The sequence below is a fragment of the Eretmochelys imbricata genome, chromosome 7 (genome assembly GCF_965152235.1).
Source record: "Eretmochelys imbricata isolate rEreImb1 chromosome 7, rEreImb1.hap1, whole genome shotgun sequence".
Classification (NCBI taxonomy): Eukaryota; Metazoa; Chordata; order Testudines; family Cheloniidae; genus Eretmochelys; species Eretmochelys imbricata.
The window spans coordinates 28,610,498-28,630,588 of NC_135578.1; the positions used below are offsets into that span (position 1 = coordinate 28,610,498).

The following is a 20,091-nucleotide window of genomic DNA, read 5'->3' on the forward strand; positions in this document are numbered from 1 at the left end:
TCTTCAGGAGGTGCTGGGAACTGCAACAGCTGGGAACCCTCCAGTTCCGTCCCCCTCTCCCCAGCTTTGTCTTCTATTTGTGAGCTGGGCTCTGCCAGATATAATGGCTCCTAGTGGTGTTGGGAATTCTGCACGCACATCGGTAATTTCTGTAAAATTCTGCATGGCGCAGTGGCACAGAATTCCCCCAGGAGTATTTAACAGACCCAATGATCCATATATTCCAATATTCTCACTCCAACAGTTTCAGTACCAGATACTACAAACCTCAATCATTTCTACAAGTGTACAACACTGTACCAATGTGGGAGTTTAAATCAGTCACAGATTGTATTAACCAGCGTGGGGAAAAAAATCTAAGGAAAAAGACCATACACTTAAACAGAGAAAGACTATAATATTTTTAGTCAATTCTATTTAATGAGGTTCATACTAGTTTTGTATAATCCTAATTGAATATTGTGTCCTGTTTTTTATGTAACTTGACATACTGACTAACTTTAAAAAAACCCACCCTTTTCTAGCTATCGAGTCTATTGTCTGCTTGGGGATGGGGAACTATCTGAAGGCTCTGTTTGGGAGGCAATGGCCTTTGCTGGGTTCTACAAGCTGGACAATCTGGTTGCTATACTTGACATTAACCGTCTTGGACAAAGTGACCCTACACCTCTGCAGCATCATGTTGAGATCTACCAAAAACGCTGCGAAGCCTTTGGGTATGTGGTTGGAAGAAGTTCAGTTTCCTCTTTTCTTGAAACCATGTGTTGTGTCTGTTTTCCAGGTATTTTCAAATATGCATATTAAAATGCGAGTTGAATTCAGATAACTGCTCAGAGCACCATGCAGGATATTCTCACTGCTTGTCAGGATCAGATCCTTGTTTCTGTATTGAAAGAACAATACAAAGCTGAACTTTTTTTTTAATCTTTGTTTTTTTTTAATAAAGCTCTTTTATTCATGCAGATTTATTAGAGGAGCTTATCTAGTACTTTAGGGACCTTACATTGTTTTTAAAAAATATGCAAGAATTCTGTATCCGGCGATGTGTACTATATCTCTTGAGAAACGGGGGAGCCTCAGATGTACAGGGGGCAGGAAGAAGGGATAAAATGTCCTTTTTCTCTTATGGGCATGGAAAACATTATTGTTAAAATAAATGTTTTTATATTTTTACTGCTTTCTGGAAGGTCATCAGCTAGCTTAAAGATCTATAATACTTTTTACATGTGTTCACAAGTATTTACAGGACCTTATAGAAGTTACACAGGCAAATTATAGTTTGATCCATATTACACTATTTTACAATTTAAGATGTCTGTTCTTATTCTTTTTTTTTTTTTTTTTTTTAATTTGGGGCACTTGCTCTTGTGATGAAAGGTAGCTGTTATGTGGCAAAAAGTGTGGTAAAGTGGGTTAGAATAGGGACCTACGAGATGAAAGTTCTAGGTTCTGTTCCCCACCCTGCCACTGTTATGCTGTTTGACCATGGGCAATTACCTAATCTCTGTCTTATTTCACTCATCTGAAATATGTGTGATTGTTACTGATTTCATGAGTGTTAATTAATATTTTTAAAGTGCTTTGAGAGCCCCTTGTATCATAATGAAGTATTATTAATTATTACTAACTCTTGCAGAGATTCATTTGTATGAACCCTTTAGAAACAATCTGTATGTTTGCATTCCTAGCTGGCATGCTCTCATAGTGGATGGACACAGTGTGGAGGAGCTTTGCAAAGCCTTTGGCCAGACCAAAAATCAACCAACTGCCATTATCGCAAGGACTTTAAAAGGCAAAGGAATATCAGGTAATAACATGACAATTTAATGGCACATGTCTGTATGATTTATATGTGAGGAATGTTTCAAACAGCATTCATAAAGGTATGATCATTTAAGAGCACATAAGGTAAGTAAAGTTAACATTTGATTGGTTAGAAACAGGCCAAAGTCAGACCCTCAGATCAGCAACCTTTTGAATTGGAGAGGATTTCTTGAATTTGAAACCCTCTCTAAAGTTTTCTGCAGTTCTGTGTTGTATGCGACCAGAATTGCAAGATGGCTGAAATCTACCCAGATCTCTTGAGGATCTTTGTCACTTGGGACTGAAATTTCATAAAAAGAGCTGGTGAGATTTCAGTGCTGTTGAACATGAACCTGAACTCTAGGCAGAATTTGGTCTTGCACTGAACCCTGACCTTAGACTAATCTAGATAATGAAACCTCTCTTTATTCCATCTCTACATTTGATATATGAAACTCAGTTCCTCGATAACAATTTCATGAAATGTATAAACTATTGATTTTCTTTATCTGAAGTGCTTTTCAAATTTCTGAGTAAAACTTAAGTTTACAAAAAATTATTAGCTAAATCTTAGATATTTATTTAATCAACTTAAAACAGAGGATGCTGTCCCAGGCTGATCAGGTCTTTGCTTGGTGGACTAGATGGGATTTTGATACGAACTGTGGATCTGATCATGCTCCTATATGGTGAAACCTGGGGCAGGAGGAGACTCCATGATGTTTTTCTGCCATTGAATTCCTCCTGCATTCCTCCCTTTGGGAAGGCATCAGTGTTTGACCCCCTGCAGAGGAAAGAGAGAGTCTGGCCTACTCACCCGGTGGTTATTTGAGATCTATACATAACACCAGGCCGTCTGTGCAGAAGCCTCATGCCTCTGTGGGAGCTCTGGGTGCTTAGAGCACCCCCAGTACCATAGCAGAACTTTGCCCACTAGTGACTGCCCTTAAGACTCTCCTTAAAGGGGTTTCCCTCATCTGGAAGAATGCCATGGAAAATCAGCCTCAGGCAATATTACTCCATCTTTAAAATTTCCATGGGGACAATACACATCCCCCTTAGGTCAATTACCTCGCTTCCTGGCCTTCCCTGCCCGTACACTGATCCAGAGAGAATCCTCCATTTGAGCAGGGGATGGGAGTAGCATTGCTGCAGAGTCAGCTGACCTCTTGTGGCTCAGAAGGAGCGATAGTGTGCACAAATATGACACTAAATCCATGTTAGATGTGCAGTGCTCAGTGCACCAAGACTTGATCATATACCATGCTTACTTTACATAATCTGTAATTCTCATTAAGATGCATTACATTAGGAAGCTGTTGTAGTAGCTAAAGCCACTTGAGTCTTTATTGAATTAACTTGGAATTTACGGTGGCACTGAAGACCCTATTTTAAACACTTCATTAGCCTTGAAAAGTACTTTTCCCACTTTGATACTGACAACTAAACATATCTAACACTTGTCGGTGTATAGGAAACTAATGTTTCCTCTCATTTCTGCCCAATGCTTGTAAACGACAAAAAAAAATCTGTCCAAACTGGTTGTACTTCTCAGGTGGTATTGGCTGACAGAAAGCTTTATATTGGTTCTCGCATGGCAAGAAAGGCATGCTGGCTACATGACACTGAGCCTATAATAAAAATGCCAACTATACTCCAGAATGCACTAAGGACTTTGCCATTGCTGAATTTGAATACAAATTTTAAGTGGGAGGATGTGAATTCCTCTTTCTGATCACCTAAAGGATCAGTAGAAATTGGAATGCATAATGCTCATCTTTTCGTGACCTAAGCAAGCAAGAGTACTGGAGTTTTGCCAAGGCTTATGTTCTTCTCCCAGTACTGTTAGGCACACAAGGTTAAAACTGTATGAAACTATTTAATTCATATTGTAAAATTATAGGTCTTTCTTAGATTGAATAGGTAGCTAAACGATGGGACGTTCATGTAGTTTTTGAGGCGTGAATGCTGTTTGACATACTTAACTGGTATTTCCTGACACTGTAGCTATGTTTACACTGCAGTCAAAGGTGTGTTTGCAGCATAGATTGGCATACCTGCACTAGCTTTAATTTAGCTAGCATGGCTAAAAATATCAGTGAAACCATGGCGGCATGGGCTTCAGCGTGGGATGTTGAAGCCTGCCGGGGACCCTGGGTGCGTGTTTACCTTGCTAGCCTGTACTAGAGACTGTGCGCTGTGTCTTCACTGCTATTTTTATCCATGCTAGATTGCAGCTAGTGCATGTATGCCAACCCGAGCTGCAGTCACATCTCTGATTGCAGTGAAGACATGCCCTTCATATGAAATTCGTGTATGTGTTTGGTAATTAAGTTCTGTTACTATTATGGGGCCGTGTCTTATAGGTGCTCAGTGCACAATTCCAGGTGGAACCACTGGGAGTTCCATGCATGGAATGGCTGCTCCTCCAGGCCCATAGATGTAGAATACCGAGGATTTGATCTTTTCTATTCTGTTATGCATTAATGTTTTTTTATTTGCTTGATGCGAATGGATGATGTAGTTACTGTTCACGATGGGCATAATAGTGAAGTCCTTCAGTTAGAGCAACCATTGATTTCAGCACTTTCACCTTGGTAAGGACTGTGAGACTAAGGGCTTTAATTCCTTTTATTACGTATTCCATTTTATTATATATTTTAAATGCAGGTATTGAAGATAAGGAAAACTGGCATGGTAAGCCCCTTCCAAAAAACATGGCTGAACAAGTCATTCAGGAAATTGATGGCAAAATCCAGAACAAGAAAAAGCTTTCCCCAGCCCTCCCAGAAGAGGATGCACCAGTCATAAATATTAGAAACATTAAGATGTCATCTGCACCAGATTACAAACTAGGAGAAAAGGTACCACACTGTCTACTAACATGTGCCTGTTTTAGGGATGTGAGGGAGCTAAAAAATGCTGTCCAGGAAAGTGCTTCCTTGTACTTTCCATTCTGTTGTGTGAATTATTTACCAAATGAATGGCAATGAATTCTGGGTCTTACACTAGACCCTGTATAAATAAAAACAGTTCTCTTTTTGTGCGGTGTCCTTCACCTGTCTACCATAGGTGTTCCCCATTCATTTCCTTTTTTAACTCTGCTCCTCTGCCATGTGACCTGCCTGATGCTGGGGGATAGTGTGTTTAAATGGGCAGGGTTTTTATGAAGAAAGGGCTAAATCATGTTCCCCTTATTCAGATGTCGAGATTCTCCTCTCATGTACACCTGTGGAGTTACATGATGGCGCGAATGGGAGAAGAATTGAAACCATTGACTTAAAAGAGACTAGCTGCGTGAATATGATGACAAGGGTTTGACTCCAAATTTCCAACATGGTAGTTGGGAGGGATTCACTGATTGCCTCAAACCCTTTAATATTGGTGTGAGTTTAAATTGTTAGTTGTCCACACTAGTTAGTTGCCATGTATCCTGCATTCAAGTTGAAGCTTAAAGGGCAAAGAACTGTGGGTGAGTCACCTATAGCAGCTCTTCCACACACTGATGTTCTCAAACATCATTGAAGTCACTTCTGTGGCTGAATATAAGTGTTCAGTTTCCACAGAGTTGTTAATATTTTCATCTTCTTGTTGACGTGCTCAGCCAAAAATAAATCAGAGTGAAGAACAAAGTTGTTTGTTGAATGTTTGTACCATACGGAATTTTGTTCTACATATTTTTTTTAATGTCTGAACAGGCATACAGTTTTGACTGTGCAGATAGTAGATTATAGACATCATATCTGGGTTTAAAGAAAAGCAAGTATATGTGTGTTCTAGTCAGACTAAATAGACCTGACACTGTATTGTATTGCATTTTCCCTATCGTATTCTCTTCTGACTTCTGTTTTGGGTTTATTAAATTTTTGTATGTGTCTTGATAGTTTACATTTAAAATCTTGATAGAGTTTACACTTTAATAAAATATTTTAACATACCTCAAACAAACAAAAAATCCCATTCACAACCTAGTAACAGTACTGCTTTATTTTCCTCTTCAAAGATGGCTACTCGCAAAGCTTATGGCCTCGCACTTGCGAAATTGGGCCATGCCAATGACCGAGTAATTGCTTTAGATGGAGACACAAAGAATTCCACCTTCTCTGACCTGTTTAGGAAAGAACATCCCAGCCGCTTCATTGAATGCTATATTGCTGAACAGAACATGGTAATTATTTCCTTTGCTCTATGAAATACTGTGTACCCTGCAGCAGAAGATGAGACTTTAGATAATTTTGTCCTGGTGATAAATGTTTTAGCATTTGATTTTAGGTGTTTATCCAGGCATTGTAATTTGATTTGCCCTCTGCTTAGGAAAAAACTACATGGCAGGAATAATAACGCAATGGAAATGCATCTTTAACAGACGACTTAAAAAAAAATCACAACATTTGGCTTCTTAGCAGAACTTGCAAAGAGGCAAATGGAGTGTATGTAACAACAACATATCCCACAACATGATCTGTGGAGAGTCAGTTCAAGAGACTTGTTAACTCTCTCTTCTGACTGGAAATATAGAATGGCACAGCTTGACAATTTGTAACACAAGAGTGAGTGTAAAAAGTTGAGGACAGAGGGAGAAAATTAGGCAATATTGTCCTTATGGTTTTTATAATGACAGGGTTAAAAAATCTATTATGTCATAGAATAATACAATGTTCTTTCAGCCAAATTCTGTCTGACACTTGTGCAACCTCATTGAAGCAAATGAAACTGCCTGGGTGTAACTGAAAGCAGAATTTGGCCATTGGTTTTTAATAACTTGTAGCCTAAGGACCACAGGATCTCCTCTCGCATGTTTCGTTTCAGTATACTTCCAGTGACTTCCGTGAAGTTACTCCTAGTTTACATTCATGTCAGTGAGAGAAAATCAGCCCCAAGAGCAGAGTAATATCTCTGTGATAATGAAATAAAAGGTACTGTGTAAATGTATCAAGGGATTCTAAAGATAACCTGACATAGGTTTATGGTCTGCTCTCATCTACATTGGTGAAGCACCTTTGTGGTAGACATCAGTCCGAAGCAAAGGTGGACAAACCCATCCATAGCTGTTTACATCATCACTCTCTCTGCAAATTGGAGGTAGTAAAATCTCCAGATTGAAAATGCACAGCCTTCATTTACAGAAAAAGAAAAGATAAGAAGAAGTCAAGTCTGAGAATCCTCAAAATGGCTGGCTGGAAATAAGTGAAGAAAAGATGTTGATGCTATACAAACAATCAATTACAATTAAATAAATAGAATGGATGCTACTGGGGTTTCCACAGCAGAAGGATTGGATGGGAGAAATTGCCTTTGCTTTCCCTAGGTGAAGATCCAATTAATAGGGACAAGATTTGAAGTTAGTGAAAGAGAGAGATTTTAAGTAGGAATTTCTGGAGGTACTTGTCACAAGAGATAAAGAGGTTTCACAGTGAAAACTCCCACAGACCATCATGACAGGTTTCAGAGTAGCAGCCGTGTTAATCTGTATTCGCAAAAAGAAAAGGAGTACTTGTGGCACCTTAGAGACTAACCAATTTTCCTTGTTAATTGACTTCCCTCTTCTTGCTCCTCCCAGGTGAGCATTGCAGTTGGCTGTGCCACTCGTGACAGGACTGTTGCTTTTGCGAGTGCCTTTGCCACCTTTTTCACCAGAGCTTTTGATCAGATCCGTATGGCTGCCATTTCTGAAAGTAACATCAATCTCTGTGGCTCTCACTGTGGCGTTTCTATTGGTAAGTGCAACCTGGAGTTATTGACCAGAAATTTTCAGTGGCTTCAGTGATGACCATTCACATCTCTGCTATTGACTAGCTGTGTGACTTTGATAGAGTCACTTGCTCTCTCTGCCTCATTTTCCCTATCCCTGAAATGGGAGAATAATGATACCCACTTTTGTTCAGCGCCATGAGATCTATGAAAGATACAACGTTGGTCTTAGATATTAGTCAATTTTTATTATTGTTATGGGAGATAGGACTTGCTGTTTAAACTTACCCATTTGATATAATTATTTTGACTTATCACAGTGTTTCTTGCTTACTGCAGTCATTAATAAACTTATTAACAGCTAAATTTCTTAACCTTACAGATAGCTTAGAAAACTAGGATCTGTGAAGTAGGTGCACAGTTAAGGAATTTGCAGTACCCCTTCCGGTTTTTGCTTATCTCCACAACTGCTCAATGCATGTCTGTTTATTCTGGGGGATGGACTGAGCGAAAAGCATACAGATTGCAAAATGAAAGCAGGAGCAGATTTTCATATTGTGTGTGTATTCCTAAATGTACATGAATAAGCTATGCTAATATATAAATTATACAGTATAATGACATCCACACTAGGGATTTGTACCACTTTAACTTTACCACAAGCCAATATAAAGCAGTACAAAAACATCCTGTAGACAAGCTGGAAGATGGAGCCTTGTCCCAGCTCAGTGGATGGTTGTGTACTATATGTCTTCATATCAAACACTTAGGGATTATCTACGCTGGCACTTCATCGGCAAAACTTTTGTCATTCAGGGGTGTTAAAATAAATTTCCCACAAACGACCAAAGTTTAACTGACAAAAAGCACGGGAGTGACCAGTGCTTTGTCAGCGCGAGTGCTCTCCTGCCGACAAACAGCACCTCCACTGCGTGCCTTTTAGCAACATGGATGTAGCGGCACAGCCGTGTCGCTAAAAGCCTCATAATGTAGCTATAGCTGAGTGTCTCCACACCCCCTGTAGCATATAGGGTTATGGCATGGGTGTATCATTAAGAGTTTTTTTCTTTACAAAGCTTGTTATGTAAAGACCAGTCCTCCCTTTCATAGTCTGTAGCTCCCACAATCTAACACTAATGTGTTTAACCAGCAGCAAAATCCAAAGGAACAAGAGCCTCTTCCCCATCAGAGAAATAAGTGTCTATCTTTAGCTTTCACTGGCTGGGGAGAATGAGACTCCAATAATTAGCTGAACTGCCTTTGTGAGAGCAAAAAGAAAAGGAGGACTAGTGGCACCTTTGAGACTAACCAATTTATTTGAGCATAAGCTTTCGTGAGCTACAGCTCACTTCATCTGATGTGAGAGCAGTGATTTCTGATCTGCTTCATGGCCTTTGTCATTTGGACTGTTTTACTGTGGAGCTACAGTGGGGACTCCATAGTTATGGTTATAAGACCGTTTCCATTATAAGTTGGATTTTGTCCCCACTTCTAACCTTTTTGAAAAAAACTTCTTTGCACCTAAAATTTTGTATGTCTACCAACAGTCTTGCAAAGGAGAATATTTGGGAAAAATTGGTAAGAGTCCTTTTGAGATAGAAAGGCTCAAAAAGAATTGTTGTTTACATTGTTTGGAAAAAAAAAATCTTTTTATAGAAACCCCTGGCTCACACTGAGTTCAGAACCTGAACTGGCCAGTGGTGGAAATTGACTGTGAAGATTGGGCACACAATTGTGTGTGATCCTGGGCTTCTATGGTTTTGAAAATTGGGCCAATAAAATAAATGAAGGGTCAGAGTCAGATTTGTAAATATGTACTTTACACAACAACAACAACAAAATAGCTAGTCACCTGATTAGATCATAATGGTTTATGAGCCATTACAGTCTGTTATAGAAGCCAATAAGTGGACAGTATAAATGTGTATGAACAGAAATTACAGTGTGTACATGAATGTTTTAAATATCTCTGCCATCTTAATGATAGTTTTTAATGTACAATATTAGTGATTATAACATGTTGGCAAATCACGTGACATTTTGTCATTCAAGCCATTTTGTGGGGAGTTCAAAACCCCAACTTTCTTGGGTTTTGTTGGAGCCAGGGGGGTTGTTACATAAAAACTTGAATAATTTTCTATTCTTAGTTGCCCTTGTATGCCAGATTTCTGCTTTAACAGGATTTTTACTTAAATAGTAATTTTTTGGCAGAACTGTCTCTTAATACTTATCTGTAAAGCACCTTGAACATTGTTGGTGCTAAACAATAATGGATAATATTGAAGGTGGATTGTAAAAGCCTGAAATATAATTGGAAGTGGAACTAACACTAGAATCTTTATCTTGGGTTTTGATTCAATTGCCTGTTAGTAGTATTGAATTTCAGGGTTTTTTGCTTTGTCCATTAGTTGTTGTGGCCTTTCTGCTTGCCACTTTCAATGGGAAGCATAACCACTGTGCAGACCTAATGATGGGAAAACTCCTGTTGAAGTCCCATTCAGTGCAAGTGCTTGTATGTACATGCATGTCAGTGGGAGGTTTTTCCCATGTCATGACTGTGGGTTAAGACTCCTTGTTCACTTTTGCCCTGGTTCCAACATTATTTTCATTGAACTTACATAGGAGCCAGGGTTTGGTACTTCTTTTTTTTGGTACTGTTTGAAAATTCCTCAGTTGTGGTTTTTTTGGGGGAGGGGGGACTTCTCTTATAAAAACACACTCTTCTTCTCCTTTCTCGTCAACTCTTTTGTAATCTCTTTTGTAACAGATAGGCTTTGCTCCTGCTTGTCCTTTGCCATTGCAGACAGTGACATGACTGGATTCAGGAGTCTTTGCAGGGTTAGTCTGGAATAGTGCCATCTCCAGAGCCCTATTACGTAAGGGCATTCTGTTGGGTTTTTGTTTTTTTGTTTTTAACTGTGGCGACTCATGGCTTACAGAACGCTTTTCTGTGTCGAGTCTTTTTATAGACCTGCAATTTATGCCATAAGATACTTGAACAGTTAAATGAATAATATCTGTACTTTCTACTGCTCTTTCATGAGACTATTTACTACAATATATGGATCCTCATTTAGTCTTTTAAACAAACATAAAAATCTGAAAATAATCATATCAAATGGGCTATTAACTGTTGATGAAGTAGAAGTGATTTTCCTTTCACATTTCCAGCAGTCTAAATCCAGAGTGACACCATTTACTTGAGCGTAACTTTTGCTTACAAAACTTCCGTGCTGAACTGTAAATCTGAAGGTGCTATGATGTCTTATAGCTCCTCCTCTTACTTCCGTACACTTCCTGTTTTAGTTGCTTCTTTCTTTCCTATTGTTTTGTTTTTGCATTTTATTTTTGTTTTTTTTCTTTATAACCCTAGTTCTCTTTCTTTTTAGTTTCCTTCTGTCTTCTTATTTACTATTTAGATGGTTCCAAGTTTAAAGAGAAGATGATTCTTTTCTGAAGCAGGTAGACTTGCATGTCCTCTGTGTGCCTGATATATATTATTTTGACCTTCTCTGCTGTAATGAGTCCCCAGAGCAGACAGTCATTCCATTTTGTGCCTGTTTTTTTTCTTCTTTTAGGTGAGGATGGACCTTCTCAGATGGGGCTGGAAGATCTGTGCATGTTCCGTGCTGTTCCCAATTCAACTGTCTTTTATCCTAGCGATGCTGTGTCTGCTGAAAAAGCAGTAGAAATAGCTGCTAACACTAAGGTTTATGCCATAGCATTTCTGAACTGGAAAATATGTATTTGTTTTAAATGTATTTTTAATAAGTGATGGAAATTTTGTTTGTTACTAGCCCATCTTTTGTATGCCTCAGTTTCAAAGGCACTGGCATTGTGGCAACACATCTCCTTCAGTTAGAGAAGTCTGATGATATGTCTATACTGGAGTTGCAGGTGTGATTTCCAGCTTGGATAGATGATGTCATGCTGTGTGGAGTGTCTAAAGGCACTGTCAGACTATCAATAAGGCAGGGCAGACACCCCAGACTGGTGGTATGTTCTATAATTAGATTTCCCCTCTACTCCAGAGTCCAAACTGATGGGATGAGTTCACGCATAGGTCTCTCCTTCCTGGAGGGAGTTAGGAATGCAATCAACAAGGCCTCTCTCCTTTGATGCTACACAATACCTATTTGCCTTCAGTGGGCCATCTTGTAGGCAGGACAGGTTTGGTGAGTTACACACTTACAGAGGTTTAGAATGCAAATGCTCAGTATAATTTATACCAGGAGTCTCAAATTCAAATGATCACGAGGGTCATACGAGGACTAGTACATTGGCCCGAGGGCCGCACCACTGACCACCCATCCCCCTGCTGCCCCACCTCTTCCCACCCCTTCCCTGCCCCCATTCCAACCCCTTCCCTGAAATCCCCACCCCAACTCTGCCCCCTCCCTGCCCCCAGGGGGTGCAGGAAGTGTGGGGGGTGCGGCAGGGGGATCAGGACAGGGGTTGGGGTGCAGGAGGTATGCGGCAGGGGGCTTAGGGCAGGTGTTCGGGGTGCAGGAGGGGTGTGGGGTGCAGAAGGGGGCTCAGGGCAGGGGGGCGGGGTGGGGGGGGGGGGCGGGTCTGGCCTGGTGTGCACCTTGCCCTGCCCCCGTGCCGCTCCGGAAAGCGGCCGGGACCTGGTGGGGGGAGCCACAGGTGTCTGTGTGTTGCCCTGGCCGTTCCTCCAGGTACCTCCCCCGAAGCTCCCATTGGCCGGAAATGGGGAACTGCAGCCAGAGCTTCGGGGGAGGTACCTGGCGGAGCAACCAGGGCAACACACAGACCCCTGTGCCCGTCCCCCCCCATCCCGGCCATTTCCCAGAGCGGGGCAGGGCAGGCAGGGAAGGAGCCTGCCCTGCCCCCGGTGTACTCCAGGCCGGAGCCGCTCTAGGTAAATGCTGGGGGGGGGCTGTGGGGAGTTGGCAGGCCACAGAAAATAACCCCGCGGCCGCATGTATGAGACCCCTTTTTTATAACATGGGCTATAGCGGTTATAAGTGACATCAGTACATGCAGCACCCTACAAGCATTTTTAAAAGTCTAAACACGTTCCTGTCAACTTAACATCTAATATCTATTTTGATAATGCTAATATACGGGCAAACAAAACTGGTTTCCAGCTATGCATTTGTAAGTGTTCAGTGAGGCCTGGGGCCTTGACATATGCTGCCACCTGGTCTGCCAGTGTCACGGCTGTATCTGCTAGCTCTGATTGAGCTAATACGCTAAAAATAGAAGCACAGCCACAGTGGTGCAAGAAGCAGGATGGGTTAGTCAGCCGAGTACATGCCTAGGATTTCAGATGGGATTGTACTCAGGGAGGCTAGCCTGTCCTGCTGCTCGCACTTCTGCATCTGCGCTTCATTTTTCATCAGAGCTAGCATGCGTATATCTGCCTGAGCTGGAAATTAGAGCTCCGGCTCCGGTATAGACACAAACTGCCCTGACTCGTGCTGAGTGCACAAATGGGAGATGTGTTTTACTCTAGGGCACGTTCACGTAAATGGTTGAACAATGGTCACACCCTGGGTTTAAACTGGTTCAAAAATGTGGGGAATGGTATGGCGTAACTAGCTCTGTTTTGGTATTCAGTGGGTGGGCAAAAAGCATAACATACCCCAGTGTGGTGTTCTGTGGGGTACACATTCAGCCCAGCTGAGTGTAACTTGGAGGCATTGGGGATGGAGTGGAGAAAAATTAAAGCATGTGCGGGAGTTCCTCCGCTGGTGTAAGTCACTGTAGCGCCATTGGACGTATGCTGACTTACCCTACCTGAGGATCTGGCACTTTTTCTTCCAGTCTCCTGTTAATGAGTTAAGAGATTGGGCTATCATTCAAGGGATCATAACACTTTTGGTTAAGAGATTGGGCTATGATTCAAGAGATCTAAATTCTGTTGGTGCTGCCACAGACTTCCTGTGTCACCGTGGGCCAATCCCTTAACTTCTCTGGGATTTCATTGCCCATCTCACAATGGGGATCTGAGGATAAATCCATTTATGTTCCTGCTTACTCCAGGCTGTCTTTGACTGAATTTGATCCATTGTCTCCAAAGATTGCTGGCAACAAAACGTCAGGTGCTGCAGTCCCTGCTTGTGTGAAACTCCTATTGACTAAAATAAGAGTTTTTGCCGAAACCAAGATTGAATAACCTGAGTTGCTGCTCCTGTGCCTCTCCTAATGCTGCCTTAAGCAAAGCAGGGTTGAGATGTTGGTGTGTCAAATATGGCCAATCGTAAGAGAGATGCAAAACATAGAGCAGGAGAGCAAGAGCAAGGGAAAAGAGGGAAGGAGTACATGTAGTGGTTTGTTAAAAGAATTGATTCTTTCCTTTGGAAGAGCGTTTGAAAATGAACAGAAAAAATATAAACTTCCTTGCTTTTAGTTGAGGCTTTCCTCTTTTGCCTAGTCTTTTTTGATCTTTAGCTTTTCTAGCAGTGTGGTACGATTTTAAATCCCAGTTAGGTCAGGTAGGATTTTCATTTCCAGAAGCAAAAACTGGATGACCTTTGGAAGAGAAGTAAGATATTAAATTGCTTGTGTACCATGACAAAGAGATTAACTGTGCAGCGATGACTGAGAGTAGTGGTAATTGAAAAGCACTAGTGATGGATTTAGGGAGAATTGTGGGGCAGGGAAAGTTCGCTCAATAAAACCACTGATAATATCGAAGGGATGAAACCTAGAGCTAAGTGGAATGAAAAAAATCAATTTCTGGAAAGTTTGTTTTATGTGTGTAAAAATTAGAATGCCTTAGCCACAGCTGTTTTTGTAACTCAGGCTGTGTTCCTTTTGGAAACAGGGCGTTTGTTTCATAAGGACCAGTCGTCCTGAAAATGAAGTTATCTATAGCAGCAACGAGGACTTCCAGATTGGACAGGCCAAGGTAAGTACTGTCTAGAGAACTGTGCCATCTGAAATAATATACCAGGTTCCTTCTTAAAAAACCCTTCTTCTCCAGGGTATTCTGTCTCCACCTAGTCAATACGTAAAGAAAACTAAAGGAATCTTAGTCAAATAGCCATCAACAATATTTATCATAAAGAGGAAACTAAAAAAATATATAATTCTCATTTGCTTTTTCCTCTCAGGTGGTGGTCAAGAGTAAGGATGACCAGGTCACTGTTGTTGGAGCAGGAGTGACTCTGCATGAGGCACTAGCTGCAGCAGAGCAGCTGAAGAAAGGTGAATGGAGGTTTCTTTAGGTCTAGTTACAGATAAGTAATCAGTACCAGCCAACCTGATTGGTGGATAGCTGAGTCTTCTGTACAGATAAATGTAAACTCTGCTAATCAGAAACTCATTTAAATATAAAAACCTGTTCTAGAACAGCTGATCTCCTGTTAATTGAAATACACAATATGCATCTCATCCCGTAAATATGCACTCCTGTGAGTAATCCTGTTTACTTTAGTGGGGCTGCTAGCAAGAGTAACTGTTGCTTCTCTGTTCTCTTTAACCAGTCAGAATACACTAGTAGGGCATACAGTGGCATGCAGGCTGGATGCCATTGAACTACACCAACAACCAGGACTCAAAATGATAAAATCTGCCTTGGGTTACAAGTACCACCTGTCTCTGAAATTTTTTTAATATTATCATTTACACTTTTTAAGTCCTGCATTATTTTATCACATTAGTTTTTGATTATGCCTTGTATATTGTTTGTTTGAAGATGGATTAATACACTGCAGTAAGCCAAAGCTTTTCTAGGATATCTGAACCAGTTGGCTGAGTACTAACTTTTATTTTTTTTATTGTGCTCAGAATGTGCTAAACACTATATAAAGAAGGGATTAATTGTGTTGGCACACTTAGCTCTGTTTCAGTTAACAGGCATACTGAATAACAAATCTGACTGTTTATTTAAAATGTTTTGCATAAATTATTTGCTATTATAGGAATAAGATAATTGAAATAGAACTTTGGTACACAATGCTTCTTGCTGTAGGTATGTTTCATTGCTATCTTGATTTTCGATCAGTGCCTCAGCATTTAAATAGAAGCAGGAAGCCCTTATCCTTTACAATGGTCTAGTCCACTGACATCTCGTGGAGTAAACAAAAATCCCTCAGTGGAATAATAGGAGAATGTGACCAACAAAATCCACCTCTTAATTCAATAACCTATGCCCAAAAATAGATTACAAGACATTCAGAATGTGATACAATTAATGCTTCAAATGGCTTTAGTGGGTAGCTCTGCACACTGTGCCTGGGTAGATAGAGGTTCTACCATGACCTTGTGCTGCTTGCGGCATTTTGTAAGTTTGATTCTTAGGGCCAGATTCTCCTTTACACTGTAACTGCTTTTTACTTCACCACAAGCCCTAAAGTCAGTATAACCAGCCACACAGGGATCATCCCATTGTGCGGGCATCCTCTGATGGCATAGAGCTGACATAGCAGCTCCTAAGCCATCCTCTAACTGTCAGCATAACATGGCAGAGGTTTCCTTGTGCCTCAGCGATCCCTGGCTGTTGTATTGGCCCCTTGCAGTGGTTGGTAGCTGGTACAAGTTAGACCAGGCCTCAGGCTCCTCTGACATATGTGAGAGCTGGCTCAACATGCAGCAAGCCCAAGAACAGGGGGAAGCTAAGGTAGCTTAAAGCCATTTTGTACATGCCCTTGAGTTGTGCTGTGCCTTAGCAGAAAACATGGGCCTCAGACTCTGAGCTGATGGCAGAGTAAACTCAGATTGCGTTGCTGGCCAGAGGAGAAGTAGCGATTGTGGTTTGTGAAATTCAGACAGTTTGCAAGTAGCAGATGACCTGCAATAAAAACTGTGTGTGAAAAGCCTTCAGTCTGGGTCCAGCTACCATACTGCATTTACTGTGAGGCAAAGGTCTCTGTGCTGAGAGCTGGAGCCATCTCCAGGGACTGAGGGAATGGGGAGGGAGCATTCATGACTCATGAGTTCAGAATAAAAAATTTGCAAATCATATTCTGGAAATGATTAGAGCCATTTTTTCAGTAATTATGCAAGAGCCTCTCAAGGTTTCGCACTGCATTTCTCACAGAAGTTTTTAACTCACATTCTTCAAAGGCACATACCATATTGTACAATAACTTTACAATTCCACTTCTACAGAAAAAATCTACATCCGAGTGATTGATCCATTCACTATAAAACCCCTGGATAAGATAACTATACTGGAAAATGCAAGAGCAACCAAAGGCAGAATTATCACTGTGGAAGACCATTACCCTGAAGGTAAGCTGATTTCAGGTGGTGATAGCTAAGGCTATCTTTTGGTTACCGGTATTTTTAGTAAAAGTCATGGACAGGTCATGGGCCGTAAACAAAAATTCACGGGCCCATGACCTGTCCATGACTTTTACTAAAAATACCCACCCTGACTAAAATGGGCAGGAGTGCTCAGGGGGGCAAGGGTGCTACAAGTCGGGGCAGGAGGGGAGTCCGGGGCTGCTGGGGGAGGTGACCCGGGACCTGTGCTGGTGGGGCAGGTTGGCAGGGCTTCCTACCTGGCTCCACGTCCCTGCAGCTCCTAGGCAGTGGAGGCAGGGGCCAGAGCAGGAGTGCCTCTGCTGTTCCCACCACAAGCGCTGGGAGCTACAGGGCTGGGGCCTGGTGCCAAGACCCCCCCCTCTTCCTCTGCCTAGGAGCTGCAGGGGGACCCCCACCCCAGGTAAGCGCCTTCCCCCCGCACCCTCCTAACCCCTAGCTCTGAGCCCCCTCCCAGACACCCAAACTGCTGCTGCTGCAGAAGTTACGGAGGTCACGGAAATTCACTGAATCCATGACAGACCTGCAACCTTAGTGATAGCCCACAGAGCTGGCCTGTCAAGCCTACAGTCTCTTCTTGACTTTTGAGACTCAGAAATAGCATGGCTGATCTCATGGCTTTATTTCTTTCAAAAAAAGTTTCCAGCCATCTTCCTTGCAAAGTTATCCTTAACAATGGAAACTGATCGTGAGGGGTGAAAGTCTCTGTTTTTTCCTTAAGGTACTGGGTTAATTAGAGGCCCCCTGTAGTTACCGTTTCCGTTAGGGTCCTTCCTTAAACATGGATCCGGTGAAATCTTGATCCTTCTGTTCCTGCTAATGTTATAAACTCCAGAGGTGGTAGGGTGCTTGTGGGACTATAGCGATTGCCTCTCCATACTGGCCAGCAGAGAGCATATACAGCAGCCAGTGTGTTAAAAGATGTAATAGATGCAACTGCTGTGCACTTCCTTGGCATTCCCTGAGTCACTGGGCTCAATGCTGGATTGCTTGGCATACATTCCCAGTGTCCTCTCTTCATTCCATAATCTGTGCAGCAGCGGCTTGCCAGGCCTGTTATATTCCCTGTCGTTGCTGTGGGGTACCTGGAGAGCGCTAGAGGGGTAAAAAGTCATGTGTAGGGCCTATGGCAAAATATCTTCTGCCTGCACAAGTCTTCAGTGGCTTCCCTGTGTAAAAGTGTCCTGTGAGGGCAAGACTTTACATTACACAAAGGGGAACAGATTGCTGTTTCCATGATCTACGTGTCAGCCTTGTTCTGCGTGGGAGGGAAGCATTAAAAGGGACGTCATTAGAGGAACAAACATGAAGTACGGCATCATTAGATGTTGTCACTGTGGGTTTGTCCTGGACTGGGGTTTGTGGTCAGTGTTTCAGCCTGCGTGAGATAGCATCATTGTAAATACTGGTCTAGACACACCACTGTTCCAGAACACCAATGCTGGTAGTTTGACTGAGCACGTGCTTTTTTGCACCTATTCTCCGCTCTACATAGATGTTTTTACTGTAACTTTGCATGACTAGACAATTGCCTTGGCAGGGTGAAATTCACTTATTGATACAGTTACACTGGTTCAGCCACCTACACATGGTGTAGCCCAAGAGAATCCAGCCCATTGTGTCTGCTTCTGCAAGACAGCTTCCGGCAGCTGTTGTTGGTAGATGACTCCTCTTTCTACCTCTCTCCCAGCATCGTGCAATGACTCAGCCTCCGATTTACGAAGATATTTAGGCACCTAAAGATTTATAGACATCTAGTAGGATTTACAAAATGCCTAAACCAGGGTGCCTAAATCCCCTTGAATTCAGTGGGGGTTAGGAACCTAACTCAGGTGCTTTTATAAATTCAACGTTCTCTTGGGTTGCACCATATGTAGGTGGCTGCTGGGCCAGTGTAAATCAGTAGTTTAATTTCACACTGCTGAGGTGATGGTCTTGTCACGCAAAGTTACAGTAAATCTGTCTTTCAGTGCCAGATTCTGAAAGATGCTGCTGACCTCTTGAGAGTTCTCTCTATCTTAAATATATTTATATAGCTCCCCATTACCATAGTATCTGAGCACCTGACAATATCCTTGTGAGATAGGAAAGTTTATTCCCATTTTGCAAATGGGGAGCTGAGGCACAGAGAGACTAAAGGTAAAATTTTCAAAATCATTGAACTGACTTAGGTGCCTCAGTCCCATTGACTTTCAGTAAGAGTTAAGCTCCTAAGTGCTTATAAATCACTTAAGATCTTTTGAAAATTTTACCTGAAGTGACTTGCCTGGGTCTCTCTCCGTCTGTGGTGAAGTGGGGAATTGAACCTGGCTTGCCTAAGTCTAGCCTGTGGGAAGTGACAGTGCTGATACTGCAGCCTTATCATGGAAACAAAACAAATTTGTAACCTTTAGATCTTCCAAATTGTCTTTATTTTAATAGCTGCAGCAAGTTGCTTATGCAGAAATAGCCTGTTAGTCTAGACACTCTGAATTTTATGAATGTTACTGTCTTTTTCCTAGGTGGCATTGGAGAAGCAGTGTCTGGTGCTCTAGTTGGAGAGCCTGGTATCACAGTTACTCGCTTGGCTGTATCCCATGTGCCAAGAAGTGGGAAACCAGCTGAGCTCCTTAAGATGTTTGGCATTGATAAAGATGCCATCGTGCAGGCTGTTAAAGTGGCAGTTTCCAAATCAAGGAATGCAGAGTAGTTCGAAGCATCGCACGTTGTGTTACATCAGACCAGTGTTCAAAACTATACTGTGACTTGGAGGAGAAGGTGCTTAAAATATATGCAGAGAAGGTCTAATAAAAATACAAGATTTAAACAAAATAGTGTGTTAAATCATTTTACTTACAGGGGCTTTTATGCAGTGTGGTGGTGTCTGAATATAAACATCCTAGTGTCTTTTTAGGTCACTTCATACTGTTCTGGAATGTCAGTTTTTTGGGGCATGGAACATGCCTCCATTTATCTCTCACCTGTTTTTCACAATTTTAATTGCCATGTTTCTTAGTTACATAATGTATTTGTCAGGGTTTATTTCCCTCCCAGGCCAGCAGCTCTCTCTGCTCAATTCTGTAATTAGGTCTGAATGCTGAATTTGTGACTGTGTCCATTTCTGTTATAAGAAGCAGGGAATTCTCAAATGCAGGAATATATCAAGTCAGAGGAGAAGCTCGATTGGATTGTGAACTTCCATTCAAAGAAACCCCTGAAACAGGTGTATACACTGTATAATTCCCCCTCCCTCCCCAGCATACTCCAGTTTGAAACACCTTCTTTAAGTTCTTCTCCTGGGTCTTTATATTTCTATATATATCACCATTGTGATGCTTCCCAGCGGTATCCAGGATTGTGAGGCACCCTGCTACCACCACT

At 41.8% G+C, this 20,091-nt stretch overlaps 1 protein-coding gene across 1 annotated transcript in view; it reads left to right on the top strand.

Moving 5' to 3' along the window:
- Positions 1–19,542, top strand: part of TKT (transketolase) — a 38,214-nt gene extending 18,672 nt beyond the window's left edge. The window contains exons 5-14 of the mRNA XM_077821760.1: positions 525–716; positions 1,689–1,807; positions 4,474–4,667; positions 5,807–5,971; positions 7,364–7,520; positions 11,073–11,203; positions 14,288–14,371; positions 14,577–14,670; positions 16,576–16,698; positions 19,233–19,542. Of these exons, the coding sequence (XP_077677886.1) occupies positions 525–716; positions 1,689–1,807; positions 4,474–4,667; positions 5,807–5,971; positions 7,364–7,520; positions 11,073–11,203; positions 14,288–14,371; positions 14,577–14,670; positions 16,576–16,698; positions 19,233–19,420 (1,447 nt within the window). The 3' untranslated portion in view covers positions 19,421–19,542. The remainder of the gene's footprint in view (positions 1–524; positions 717–1,688; positions 1,808–4,473; positions 4,668–5,806; positions 5,972–7,363; positions 7,521–11,072; positions 11,204–14,287; positions 14,372–14,576; positions 14,671–16,575; positions 16,699–19,232) is intronic.
- Positions 19,543–20,091: the final 549 nt, after the last annotated feature.